This window comes from Festucalex cinctus, chromosome 15 (assembly GCF_051991245.1).
Source record: "Festucalex cinctus isolate MCC-2025b chromosome 15, RoL_Fcin_1.0, whole genome shotgun sequence".
Taxonomy (NCBI): Eukaryota; Metazoa; Chordata; class Actinopteri; order Syngnathiformes; family Syngnathidae; genus Festucalex; species Festucalex cinctus.
In genome coordinates, this window is record NC_135425.1 from 13,222,086 (window position 1) to 13,235,196 (window position 13,111).

At 39.5% G+C, this 13,111-nt stretch overlaps 1 protein-coding gene across 4 annotated transcripts in view; it reads right to left on the minus strand.

Moving 5' to 3' along the window:
• LOC144002019 (mediator of RNA polymerase II transcription subunit 13-like) overlaps positions 1-13,111 on the minus strand; it is a 97,844-nt gene that overhangs the window by 18,811 nt on the left and 65,922 nt on the right. For 2 of the 4 annotated variants that reach the window (XM_077496806.1, XM_077496805.1), the window contains exons 5-15: positions 7,164-7,309; positions 5,493-5,690; positions 4,480-4,644; positions 4,050-4,206; positions 3,868-3,972; positions 3,120-3,767; positions 2,013-2,226; positions 1,810-1,888; positions 1,583-1,704; positions 540-636; positions 250-467 (exon numbers count right to left, since the gene is read on the minus strand). In XM_077496806.1, the coding sequence (XP_077352932.1) occupies positions 250-467; positions 540-636; positions 1,583-1,704; positions 1,810-1,888; positions 2,013-2,226; positions 3,120-3,767; positions 3,868-3,972; positions 4,050-4,206; positions 4,480-4,644; positions 5,493-5,690; positions 7,164-7,309 (2,149 nt within the window). The remainder of the gene's footprint in view (positions 1-249; positions 468-539; positions 637-1,582; positions 1,705-1,809; positions 1,889-2,012; positions 2,227-3,119; positions 3,768-3,867; positions 3,973-4,049; positions 4,207-4,479; positions 4,645-5,492; positions 5,691-7,163; positions 7,310-13,111) is intronic. The other 2 variants (XM_077496808.1, XM_077496807.1) reach the window with 2 other exon arrangements.

Sequence of the window (13,111 nt, forward strand, 5' to 3'; positions counted from 1 at the left end):
GTAAAATTCAATTAGTTAATTGGCAATAAACAGCTTGAAGCCTCCTTTTTGTTGAATTGTTTACTACTTGCTACTACATTCCTATTTGCCAGGACTTTGCCGCCATCTTATGAAATTATACACCAACAAAAAAATCAACAAATAGTACATTTTTTTAGCAAATAGATTCCACAAAGAAAAATGTGCATTTGTGAATTTGTAAATTGTGTCTCACTACACCATTTATTGCTTTGCATTGCTCGTCCTAACCTTGAAGTCTTCTTGCCAGGGACTAGCCATGCCTTCCTCAAGCTCCATCCGGAATTCGGGCAGCTGGCTGGAGGTGGGCGGCAGAAGGTGGTCAGGCGCTCCACTGGGTGCGGGAGGCTCCTGGCTGGGCGTGTCACGGTACGTCATGATGGGCGAGAAGGCTGGGTGCTGCTCCAGGGAGGGTGGCGTGGGGAACATGCGTTGCAGGTCTGCTACTGCTGAGGTGGGACAAAAACGTGGATTTATTATGGCGTTATGATCTGGGAGCGGGATGTATGACGGGAACTCACTTGATGGATACGGTACTGCCGCTCTTCCTTCTTTACTCAGAGGACGATCGTCTGGGGGTACTGTGACTTTGGTTGAGTGCTGGTTGGGGTAAACCGTCTACAAATTAGTACACATCCGATTAGAGGATCGGGCCAGTATAATTCATCAATAACAGGAATGCATAATCAGACTAATAAGAGCAAAAGACAAGTTACAGTATAGTGCATTTGTTTTGGTACAAATGTTATTATAATATTTAGTAGTATGTTTTACAAATAATAATTGGTGTGAAGGAAGTATGCGGAAGGGTTGGAAGTTACAGAAAATTTTCGCCCTGCTTAGTGATTAGTTTGAAATGATGCAAGTGTTTTGGGATCATAATCACATTTTAAACTGCTATTGACGACGAAAAACAATGATTTATTTTGACTGCACTAGCAATGAATATTTAGTATAATATAACATATTAAATATAATATTTAGTCGCATGTTTCACATACAATAATTAGTCTCAAGGAAGTATGGTGAAGGGTTGTTTTATGGAAGGTACAGATAATTTTCTGCCCTGCTCAGTGACATTTTATTTTTTTGTAAATGAGTATGAAATGATAAAGCGTTTTGGAATCATAATCCCGTTTTAAACTACCACTGACGTCTATAGACGTCAAATATTTATTTTGACTGCGCTAGCAATTAATTATTAATAGTGACAATTATTTTTCTTTCTTTCTTTATTTTTTATTATGGTGTAAATTTTTTCTGCTATTCACGGTAGGGCTCATGCATATTTACTGCATTATATACCGGTAATATTTTTTTATTTGATAGCTATATATTAAGTATTGTACTGTTAGTATGATTTTCCATTCTTTTGAAATAAATTGTTTTATTTCCTAATTGGAAAAGACATTCATTTGAGACAAGACATTTACTATTTCAATTAATTTGATTGACGGAGACATCCTCTCTAATTTATTAGATCAGAAGGTACAATGTGAGAAAATGTGACATGATTGTTGTGAATGTAGAATTGTGGCAAATAAACAGAAGCTTGATGCCTCACCCCAAGCTCTTCCTCATCTTCATCAAATATGTTGTCCAGATCCGAAATATTAACCACCAGGTCTTTTTCTCGTGTCAGGGACGGATTGGCTTTGGCTGCTGCATCGTCCTGACTGGACTCATCTGAAGGAAAACACAAACAACATCAGGCCTAATGACATAAATGATAACAAAAAAATAAAAAATAAAATAAAAAGTTGGTTCATGATGTTGAATCGCAAGTCGCACCTGATTTGGGAGCGGAGTTGAAAATGGACATAGCGTCTTTCCCATCTGGCAAGTTGCCATTGCTGGTGATTTCTTCACTCTGTTGGGCGAATTGAAAGAATTAGTCAAGCGATTCAGCTTTTAATGGATATTAAAGGATGACATTGAAAGCCTGCGCAGGCTAATGGCAGTCGAGCCGCTTTTAATATCAGTGTTTCGCTTACCTTGGCTCTCTTGCTGGATTCCCGCCCTTGACTCTTTAATCTCTTGGAAGTGGAGAAGGTGTACTCGATGTCGCCTTCCTTGAATTCGTAAGGGTCTTCCCCTGGCTCGCGCAGCGCCTCCACGCCCGGCTGCTGGAGCAGGCCCAGTGTCTGGACGTGGTCCCGCATTCTCTCGTCTGAGATTTTAAATCTCTTGTGCGTCTGCGTGTAAAGTCTGCGAGAGACATTTGCAATCTATTACACCAAAAAAAAAAAAAGATCTTAAAATATAAGCTCAAGGGCACTTATAATACGATACAGTTCCGTCACTGCCATGCAGATCTCGGATGCTAAATCACATTTACATGATCACGAGAGCTCGATTGTTAAGCTGCAATAAATCTGCGCAGGGGTGGGCTAGACCAATTTATGGTATTTCCGCAGACACGTGCAGCTTGGCGCGGTTGAAAACACGCCCACAGCCGACTTCATTCGCCGCCAATCATAGCGGCTCCTCTCATTTATTTGAAATGTGGAAGAACTGGAAGTGCAAGCAGACCTCCATGGGTGGATGACGTAAAGATGGCCAGGATGATAATCACAATAATTAGTTAAATGAATTGATTTCTACAATGATTTAGACAGATTCGTGAATAAAATATGATAACATTCACCACATTGGTCATCCTGTGCCCCATGATCAGATATGATGACCCATGATATCTCTCCTACCTTTTAGGGCTGGGTTTTAAAAATTGAATAATGGATAGTGAATCGTTTTCCTTTTCAAGCCAGATAGCGATTCATAAAACCATGATCATTTTAATATCTCTTTTTACAATAAATTCTTAAGAAAATATGATTTTAAAGGCCATTTCTTTTACCCTAGTTTTCTTAAAATTACTGTTCACATGAATTGAAAAGTATTTTATTACATTTATGAAAGACCTGATTTATTGTACTTTAAGACAATTCAGAAACAATGAGTTAAGAAGAACTGATGTTCCATAATGAATCTATATTGTATTGAAGTGAATCGAATCGGGAAAAAATTGAAATCGAATCAAATTGGATTGGTGAATCAAAATCAAATCGATGGAGGAAATTAGAATCGATACCCATCCCTACCTCTTCAGCACATCTCCCTCAAGTACTGCCTCCGTCTTCCCCTCCTCAAGTTTATCAGCCGAGATTTCTGGAGGTCTGAAATCCATTTTATCAGTCCTGGGAGTCCGAAAACCTCTCCACCAGCCGGCCCCGTTCTCCCTCTGCTTCAGCATGGCCGTGTACGCTGCCGTCTCACTGGTCACCACCCCCATGCCCGCCGCCGCCTCCTGACAAACGTGCATGTCCAGCGGCCCTTCCAGTACCTCCGGGTCCTGCGCCCGGGGATGCGGGCTAAGCGTGGGAGGGAGCGGAGACATTGGCGACAAGAGAAGTGACTCTGGAGCTTTCCTGCCGTTGGAGAGCGCTTTGGGATACTTGCAGCTTGCCAGGGTGGCCAGAGGCTCCATGGGTGGCTCCAGTGCTACCAAACCACTGAGCTGGGGCCCCCCAGATGAGTCCTGCTCCAGTGAGGTCTCCTGGGTGATCGATAAACGGTGGTGAAAGGGGATCATGGCCGGTCTCTTGGATTGTTTGTCAGCCTTTTCCGTCTTGTCGCTGGTCTTGTGTTTGGGTATGGAAGACGCGTATAATGATGAGCCGGAGGACGGATTAGCACCAATCTGTTGATTGGAGATGCTCGTGGCAGTTGTCACCTTCTGCTGCTTCAGTCTGAAATAGAAACAAGGCAATTCCGTGATCTTTTTCGACGGAACAAAGCTACTGTAATGCCGTCAACGAACAGCTGACGAACAGAGCGGCTCCGAAGTACCTCGAGCAGCTGCATGGCGCTCGCGCTCCGACGTCATTGAAGTCCCACGTGGTGACTCCGTTTGGCACTTCCTTCTTCGGCGTCATGTCAGCCGGCTGCTTTAGTCTGCCAACAACAAACAAACTTACCCAGTCGGGTCCATCCTGCACAGTGGGGAACCACAACGGTCTGACGTCACTTACGTGTGCTGAGGCTGGCTGAGGTAGCACTCCCGCCAGGCCTGATGGACCACCTGACATGTCAGCTTCTTCCCAGAATGCTTTGGGCTAAGACTGCTGACCCCCAGACTGCTGTCTGGCGTTGGGACACTCGAGGCTGACGTCACAAATCCACTGTCCGCTGGAAAGATAAGAAAAAGTGTTTATCATACAACGACTATATTGCCTCTTGAAAAAATGGCTCTTTGACGTGTATAGCCGTCAATGGCACTGAACGTAAAAAGACAAAAGTATGGATATTGGTTTTCAAATGATCGAAGTAAAAGTACCTGATAAACTACCCAAGTACAAGAAAGTGTTTGTACTTTACTTCCCATCACTGGCTAAACTCTCCAATGAACATAACACGTCAGGTGGCGTACATGCACAAATGGCCTTTGCGTGTAGCGGTTACCCGAGCAGGGCTGCTCCGGCGATGTTGGCGGCGTGAGTGGCACGCTGCAGTGGTTCTGCTCTCTAGTGAGGCCCTGAGCTGCAGGAGCAGGTGGAGGTGGCTCCACCGGCAGCTGGCTGTGGGCAATCAGCACAAAAGCAGCTGGGTAGGTCATCCTTACGCCACCTGAAGAGAGCGAAAAAAGGACATAATGAGGCTGCGGCTTCACATCCGTCGCCTCCGACACGTATGGGCCTTGTTTATTCCTATTTTTAGTTAACTACCAAACGTACTCAATGTATGTCGACAAAATCTCAAGCTACACTTTCATTAGCTAGCTAACTATCTACACTGAAAACAGATGGTTTTTGCATAAAACAACCCAGTTTTTGAGTTGTTTTGTACAAAACAACCCAAAGTGAGGTAAAACTTGACCCAAGTTATTCGCTCGGTCCAATTTTTGCTTTATAGTGTAAGTAACGAGCTAACATTTGACTACAATTGACTAAAGCATATATAAAGCATCATGTAATTATGGTACGAGAAGTTGGAATATAAAATTGCCATATTGAGTAGTGTTGCCTCTAGCTACCAACTTGTGAGATTTTATGCAAAATGTTTCCACTATTGTATTAACTGAAAGATTTTCCCATTTAAAAGTGGCTGGTATGCGTTGCAGTTTTGATTAAAATGATGCCAAAGCCGCCCTGAGGGACCGTACAGATTAGACCAAACTCCCAGGAGCTTTGGTTTCATCTTCCCAATTTGAACTTCCTGTCCTCTCATTCATCCTCTTTTCCCTCCGCATCATTTGCTCTTTTTTTCCCCCACCAGGCTAAGAGGCTGTGAAGGTGCTTTTCAAGATGGGCAAATCGTTCAAATCAAAGTGAGAGAGGAGCGGTGGCTAATTCAAGGGCTGCCGCTCGCCGGTGTTTGCTTAAGCAGAACAAAGTCACTGCGGTCCAAAGTGATTTCAGCGGGATTCCAGCATTTACGCTGGCTTTTCAAACGACACGAGGGAAGTTGCGGCATACCGACGACCACCTCCACCGCCACGTGAGCGTTGCGATCGTCGGCCAGCTCGTCGCTCTGCTCGCCGCTTCCCTCCTTTCGCCGTAGTACCATGGGGTAGAAGTAGCTCCACTCCTCCATCAGCTTGCGTGTTGCCGGGTCGCTCATTTTGTAGGCCTGACCTGTCAGAGTACCGCTCAGCCCGTATGGGCTCAGGATCACTGCAAAAGACGTCGAATGAAATACTTGTGGTTAGACCAATGAAGTGACAGTTGTGTTATGCATCCTCATGGTAGATGAATTGATTCTTCTGTATTATCACACAATGGATGCAATTACAAAGTTTTAAAAGGATCCAATTCCGCATGATTTATTACAATTTAATACTGAGTGTTAAAGATATATTATCATTATATTATTTAGAGGTTTAAACGAGTCAAACTTAAGACTTTTAAGACCTTTTATAAGACCAATTGAATGTCATTCACTGAATATCACCAGTAAGTTTTTTCATTAGTACAATATTTTTCTTTTTTTTATGACATTTGCACTTTTAATATACACAAAAGATGTTCAAAGAAAATATGACACTGTACTTTATAATTACAAATATTGGAAAAATTACAGATACAAATTTAAGACATTTGAAACTGATTCAAAATCCGCGGACAATCTGAATATATGGACAAAAATATTGGGACATACACAAACAGATACTTCTTTGTTTTGTTTTGTTTTCCCCAACTCCCGACTGAATAGTTGATTAAACAAAATGGGTCCACTTATCTTCTATAATACTTGAAGACAATCCATTATTAAATGTGTCTAACGGTGGGTTTCCAACTTTCCATACACCTATTTTTATTCGAATTTCAAAGAATTGCAAAAATAAACCTGAATGGAAACAAAAGAAATCAGATAAAAAGGCCTATAATTCATTATTAGGGGGATTTGTCAATGTTAACAAGAAAAGAAAATGTGAATTTTAGCTATGGAAACAGGTTTTGTGAATAAATGATGACAGGACCAAATACCATGACGCACATTTACATCACGCATACATATTGTAGTCACAAAAAAGTGCAATAGATGATGATTCTTGGGGGCAGGAGGGGTAGAAATTGAAATATTTCTGTAATTGATAAAAGCAGCAAACAATCGTTTCTTGTCAATCGCTCTCAGAAATGCTCTCATATGACATCGCTTGGTGCAGTCTCCCCTCCTTTTAATATTTGCAAAATAATAACAAATGGAGACGGGCATAAGTCATATATTCATTTTGCACATTTTCACTAAATTTGCTTAACAACTTGAAAACATTTGGATGGAATCCCCGATTAAGAACAAGATACATTATCCGGGTTATGAAAGCTGAATTTTAAGACTTTTGAACCGCTTTTTGGCCACTTTGCTTTCATTCAATGAATATGATCATTAGGGCAGGGTGGACCATGTATGCCTATTAAAATGAAGACATTCACAGAGTGACAGTCATTATGTCATCATTAGGTTGCATTAGAGATATCGCAAGACTGGAGGAGTCACAGAAAGGCAAATAAGTGGATGTCCGTGGATATTTTGTGCAAAAAACATGGAATAATTTTGGACATTAAAATGAATTTCACCTGTAAAGGTTCTAGTGTATTTTAGATTCATCTTGAAATTTCACCTGTCGAGTTGCTCTGTGCGTTTACCTTGTATTGGCGTGAGGGAGGAGTGTGCCAGGCGGATGTGCTGTTCCGTGATGTGGTACGCAGGCTGGTGTTGGGCGATCTCCACGCTGGTGCACACGTTGCTCTCCCCGTGCAGGAAGAAGGAGAAGGAACACGATAGGTGCTCACTAGGGGAGGCAAAAGATCACACGGGTTTCCATCATGAGAGCCGAAAGGAGGGTCACCGGAGGCTGGGCGACATTTTCATATGACTTTGTAAAATCATATCATTAGCTCTTTGTTAATTCTTAAAAAAAAATATGGTTGACCAATTGAGAATCAATTCACCAGTTCACTACCCGATTAATTAATCGACCCCAAAACAAAGCCAGTAAATACCATGACTCCATTTCACCTCTTCAAACAGAAATTGCGACAACACGCAAAGAGCTCGCCTTCACCACACGCATCCATCATCGTCCTCGCACGGCCATCTTATTGCAGGTATGAATCCTCATTTGCTTAATGACTGATTGATCACACGGCGTGTTTATCTCTTTATTACACAGCCTCGGACCGTCCATCACGTTATACTTATTTATTTTTAATCACAGACGAGTAATAATTTGGGTCTTATTGCAATCTACATAGCGGCGGGTGGCCTGCACGCCATTAACCGCCACCGAAGCTTCTGTGATGTATATTTTTAATCTATAAAGCTCCTTATAACCTTGGTTATATACATCAAGTTGACAATAAAGTCAGCAGGTAGTGTGATCTCTTTGTGATTACCCTGCTGCCCATGCAATATCTCCTTTGCCCCCTAGGCACCGGACCTCCATTGGAGCAGTAATGGGTCATCAAATTCAATAAAAAGAAAAAAAAAAAGAAAAAAAGCCAGTTCTGCCTTTAATGGGCCGAGCTGAAGGGCCAGTCATTAAATAATGTCCTAAAATGGCCTCCAGATGGCGCTGGGTGCACCCAAAGAGAAGGGAGGCCCAGACTGGATATGTTCTAAATGGTATTTATGACTCATTTAATATTATCTACAGCATTTGTTTTTCTTTATGAACTAAGGATACTTCTAATTAGCATGCAATAACAAATAATTGATTATTGAATTAATTGACAATTATTTTGAATTTATTTACAATGTATAGTAATAAAAAGAGCATCCATTTTGAAATGAATCTTCTGGCAATGTCAGTCAAATTCAAGCTTAATTATCTTTTAAATACACATCTTGCATTACGCCGTCATCGCGGTGTGTGAAATAATTACTCCAACCAAAACGTAATATGCGATAATTACGACGTTAACTCTCTTACACTGTTGGCACGGCAATAACAAAGGCGCAATTAAGCACAACATGAGCTACAATCACTGGTGTCAAACTTGTTTTCATTGCGGTCCACATGGCTACAGTTGTAACAGTGAATCCACAAACTGTAAACGCATCATTGCCATGGTTACTACTCTTATCTATAGTAAGGGAACAAAAGGAAAAACAAATATAAAGATTGTGTCAAAATGTGCAGGTTTACTGTTACTAACTTTAAAAAAAAACAAAAAAAAGCAAAAAAAAAAAAAAAAAGCAAAAAAAAACAAAAACAAAAACAGCACCTTAAATCTCAGTTGTTAACACTATAATTAGTTTGCCTTAATAGTATGTGGGAAAAATGTAGCAAGCTTTAGGAGCAGTTTGGCACCTGTGAATAGCGATGCATATTGATCAAATCAAATACATGATACAAATTTGAACTCTACCAACCATCGTGATAACGTTTGCTGATGACATCATCACCCACGTCTGACCGGAGCTGTCATCTGAATGAACGATATGCAACAAGCTAACTTGCACCGCACAAGCTAGCACAGCTAAGAGTACCGAGTCATTCCTCTAAATCACTTATCTCACCTCCATGGCGGTTAATCAGCAACACTTCTGACAACTTGTGACAAGTATCGTTATCATTAAAATAGGACGAGAAGTAACTGCAGGGCACACCCAGCACGAAGAGATAACCATAGAAGATGAAGAAGTTATGCTAACCGCTAAGCTAATGTGGAGTGGACGAAAGACCAGAATTAGCTTATATGGTATTATTCCCTTTTATCTCTTTACTAAGGGATACCCCATTCTAAAACAGTTCCATTATAACTCAACTCAACCTTACTGATACCATTGCTGGGAAGGGATACATTTTATACGGCGATATGAATTTCAGGCCATATGTTCTAGAGACACGTGTACATACGTACATGTCCTTTCACAAAGGGCATTTTTCTGCACCGTAAGCGGGTGTGAGTATGTGGATACACAGCACTTCTTGCATCCTCTGGGACCTGGGGTGTGTGTGCTGAATGTGTGTGTGTAAATAGTAGTAAACGTGATGTGTGACTGTTAACTCATAAATGAAGAGTGATCCTCACAGCTGGAGACTGAAGAGTATGAGGGTGCTGAATAAAGAGCGTGATGGGGAAAGACAGGAAGAAGGCCCCCATTTTAGATATATAGAGAGAGAAAGAGAAGAATCCTTGGTGGTTGAAAAATTAAGCAAATGCACAAGATGGAGAGTAAAGCTGCAAGGAAGGCACAGGCAAAAAGAAAAAAAAACAACATACAGTTTGAAATATAGAGTGAGAGCACAGCCAGCCTGAGAGAAAGTGCTGCGAGTGAATAATTCAGAGATACATACGCGCGCGCACACTTGACTGCAATTGCCTCACACATATCAATGAAATCAGACTTTTAGCAACCGAGCGTAGCTTTCCGCTAAAAGAATTCAAGCAATGTCAAGCAGAATCTCCATCAAAACATAGCCACACTTTTATATCAAATGCTTTCATTGAGCAATATGTTTATTATTGTGGTGTCAAACTACACTGCATCATAGTCAAAACTACTTTATTGCAAATGAGGAGAAACAGCTTCAGCTCAATACTAAAAAAAAAAAAAAAAAAAAAAAATTGCGAGGGAACGCAAAGTTGTTGTTTTTTCTACCATATCACCTTAGGGGCTCCGCATTTTTATGACTTTAATCTTGAAGGGTTTTTTTTCCCCCCATCTAGAAATTCTGGAATTTTTCCTCAAAATGATACAACTTTATTTTCTGTTATTTTCTGTAAAAGGTATGTTTATGATTTATTTATTTATTTATTTTTTTAATTTTTTTTAAAGAGGCTGTTTTACTCTAATAAGATTTTTATCTTTACTCTTTTTACGACAAAAATCTGCAACTTTAAAGAAACATAGCTATACATTTTTTTCTTTGAAATGAAATGTGACTTTAATTTAAAAAAAAAAAAACTATTCTTGTGATATGACATTGACATCATATCATCATATATTGATATCATATGTGGAATTTTTTTTTGCCTTTGTCTCTTGGAAATCTATAACTTTTTTCCAAAACAACTTTTTTTTCCCTTCAAGATGTGACTATTCTAATAAATATATATACAATAAGATTTCCAACATTAGTCCTGTGTTCAGCTTTTTCCTCAAAAATATACAAGACGGGTCAATTTATGGCTTCAATCTTGAAAATAAGCAACTTTTTCTCAAGAAGATACCACTTTATTCTTGTAAGAGTAACTGCAATCTCCAAATCACTATTTTATTTAAAAAAAATAGTTTTTTATTATTGAAAATATGCAACTTTGTTTTCATAAAATTGTGATTTTTTTAACCTCATGCTGTATTTTTTTTCAGTGTGGCTTATTACTCCTTCATACCAATCATTGTCTATCAACCTCTCTGTCTGTTTATCTATCAAGCCATTTCAGTTCTAGTGTTGGATGGATCTCATTCGCAATTGTACCTAATAAAGTGGCCATTGTGCACATACGGTACATATGATTAATTGCATGTGGGCATGAAGAGAGTGCCTTACTATGCTATAAATATGCAGATAAGCCCGCTTCATGTTGTGAGTATAGTGAAAGTGACATATACATGAGAATTGGAATATCACTGCCTGAGACCAATGATAAAAAGCTGAGCGGTTTATGTGTCAAACAGTGGGGGGCTCCAGCGAGGTTCCGACATGTTTAACATACATATCACATTAGCATGTAGCATTGTCGGATTAAAGAGAGCAGAATAAAATACAGAAAAAGTAGCACTAGCTGAAAGGCTACAGTGTGATGGATGTGTTTCTACGTGTAGTGTATACAGACACAAGAAGAAAACACTTAATCTTTTACTACTACTGTAAGTTACTTATTAGGATGCTGTAAAATGAGTCATATTTATGTAAAACAAGACTATATGCCTGTGAGTTATTGTTAAATTATATAGTCCCCCATTTTGTGTCAAATATCTGTTCCTTCTAAAATCGTTAGCATATCAATATGTTTTGCTTTATTTGTTAGCATTAAGCTAAGCTGAGCTTTTTCATAAGGGAAAGCGATGTTGTTTTAAATACACAACATGAAATTATTTTTGTTTTATGTTTAGTGTGGCAGTAAGTGTTAACTTGGAATGGCATTCAACAGTTTGAAGTCTCTTTCTAAATCAGTTTAATGATCATATCTCAAGTCAAAGCGCCACTGTATGTGATTTTGTTTGAGTGGGAAAAATTGGACTTATTCACACAGTAATAGTGATAAGATGCCAGGCAAAACAAATTGGCGCCAATAATGAGTTGCTGCCGTGGTTTTAAAAACAGAAAAGCAACTTTTTTTGAACTTTTTTTTTTTATCCTCTGTGCTAATTAAAGTGGAAATCATTTGTTGTTACTCTGATGTGTCGCCATTGCCTGCATTGATCCTCGGTTTTATTTCAGCCTCTCGCTGGGGTTTACCTGCTAATGTAAGAATGATACCAGACATCTGCGGAATATGGCGTTGTTTGTGTTCTACCTCTCCGGGGAGGCCCGGTACACGTGTAGTACAACATGTTGGTTGCACGTCAATAAAACGGCGTATTTAACGAGAAGGCTTCAAAACAAATTGGCCGCGACGCAAACGATGGGCTTCCAACGACAACTTTAATTGCAAATTCTGTCAGTGCGCGTACATCTCTCCTGATGGATAGACGCGCATTTCCATGACAAACCACATTTATAGTCCAATTAATTGTGAACTGTTTACCATTACCAAGGATTTTTATAGTGTCTCGACATCTTTAATGACACTTGTCAGCATACTGTATATCATCGTTGTCATTTGGAATTCTGGCGTTTCCAAAAACACTGCTTCTCAGGAAAAACAAATTTAAAATGCCATCTTGGTTGAGAGAAAAGATTTTAATTTAACGACTGATTAAATCATCCTCCCAAACACTACGAGTGATGCCATAGAGATAATAAGACAGACAGTGTAATCGGTGGAATTTAATCTGCACTCAAACTACTTCGAGCCTGATCAGTTTCTTCTGGACCGAAGCATTACAAGTTAAAATTTTTAACAAAACAAGCCAACAAATATGTATCTAAAAAAAACATACCAGCATTCAATATTGAGGTGGGTTAGGGGATACAAATAAAACAAAAAAAATTAATTTAATATTTTTTTTCTTATTTGCTAATAGAAAAAACAAAACACTTTTTTCAAAAAAAGTTTTTTTTTTCTTTTTCTTTTTTTTTTTTTAGGATTTTCAAATACCAAACAAGCTTTGAAAGCACATTTTTCCGAACATAAATTTGCACAAAATAATTTTGAGAATGACTGACTGCACTTGCTCAACAGAATGCCCTAAAAATGTTGTCGAAAATTAATCAAACTGTACACACTCAAAGTCGTACAAAAGAATCCGCTTGTTAAATAATAACATCTGCGCTATATAACAGCACAAAAATGTTTCCCATCTGCTTCGATATTCCGTGACCTTGGGATATGGCCGGGCACCAAGTGTCTGTTGCCAAGACGACGGCTAATAGCTCAATGTCACCTGAGGAGAGCGTAGCATATGTGCGCTATTTATTTAGTACCAAGTATTGTTAAGGAGAAAATACAAGTTTACACAGGATGGTCAGTAACTGGAG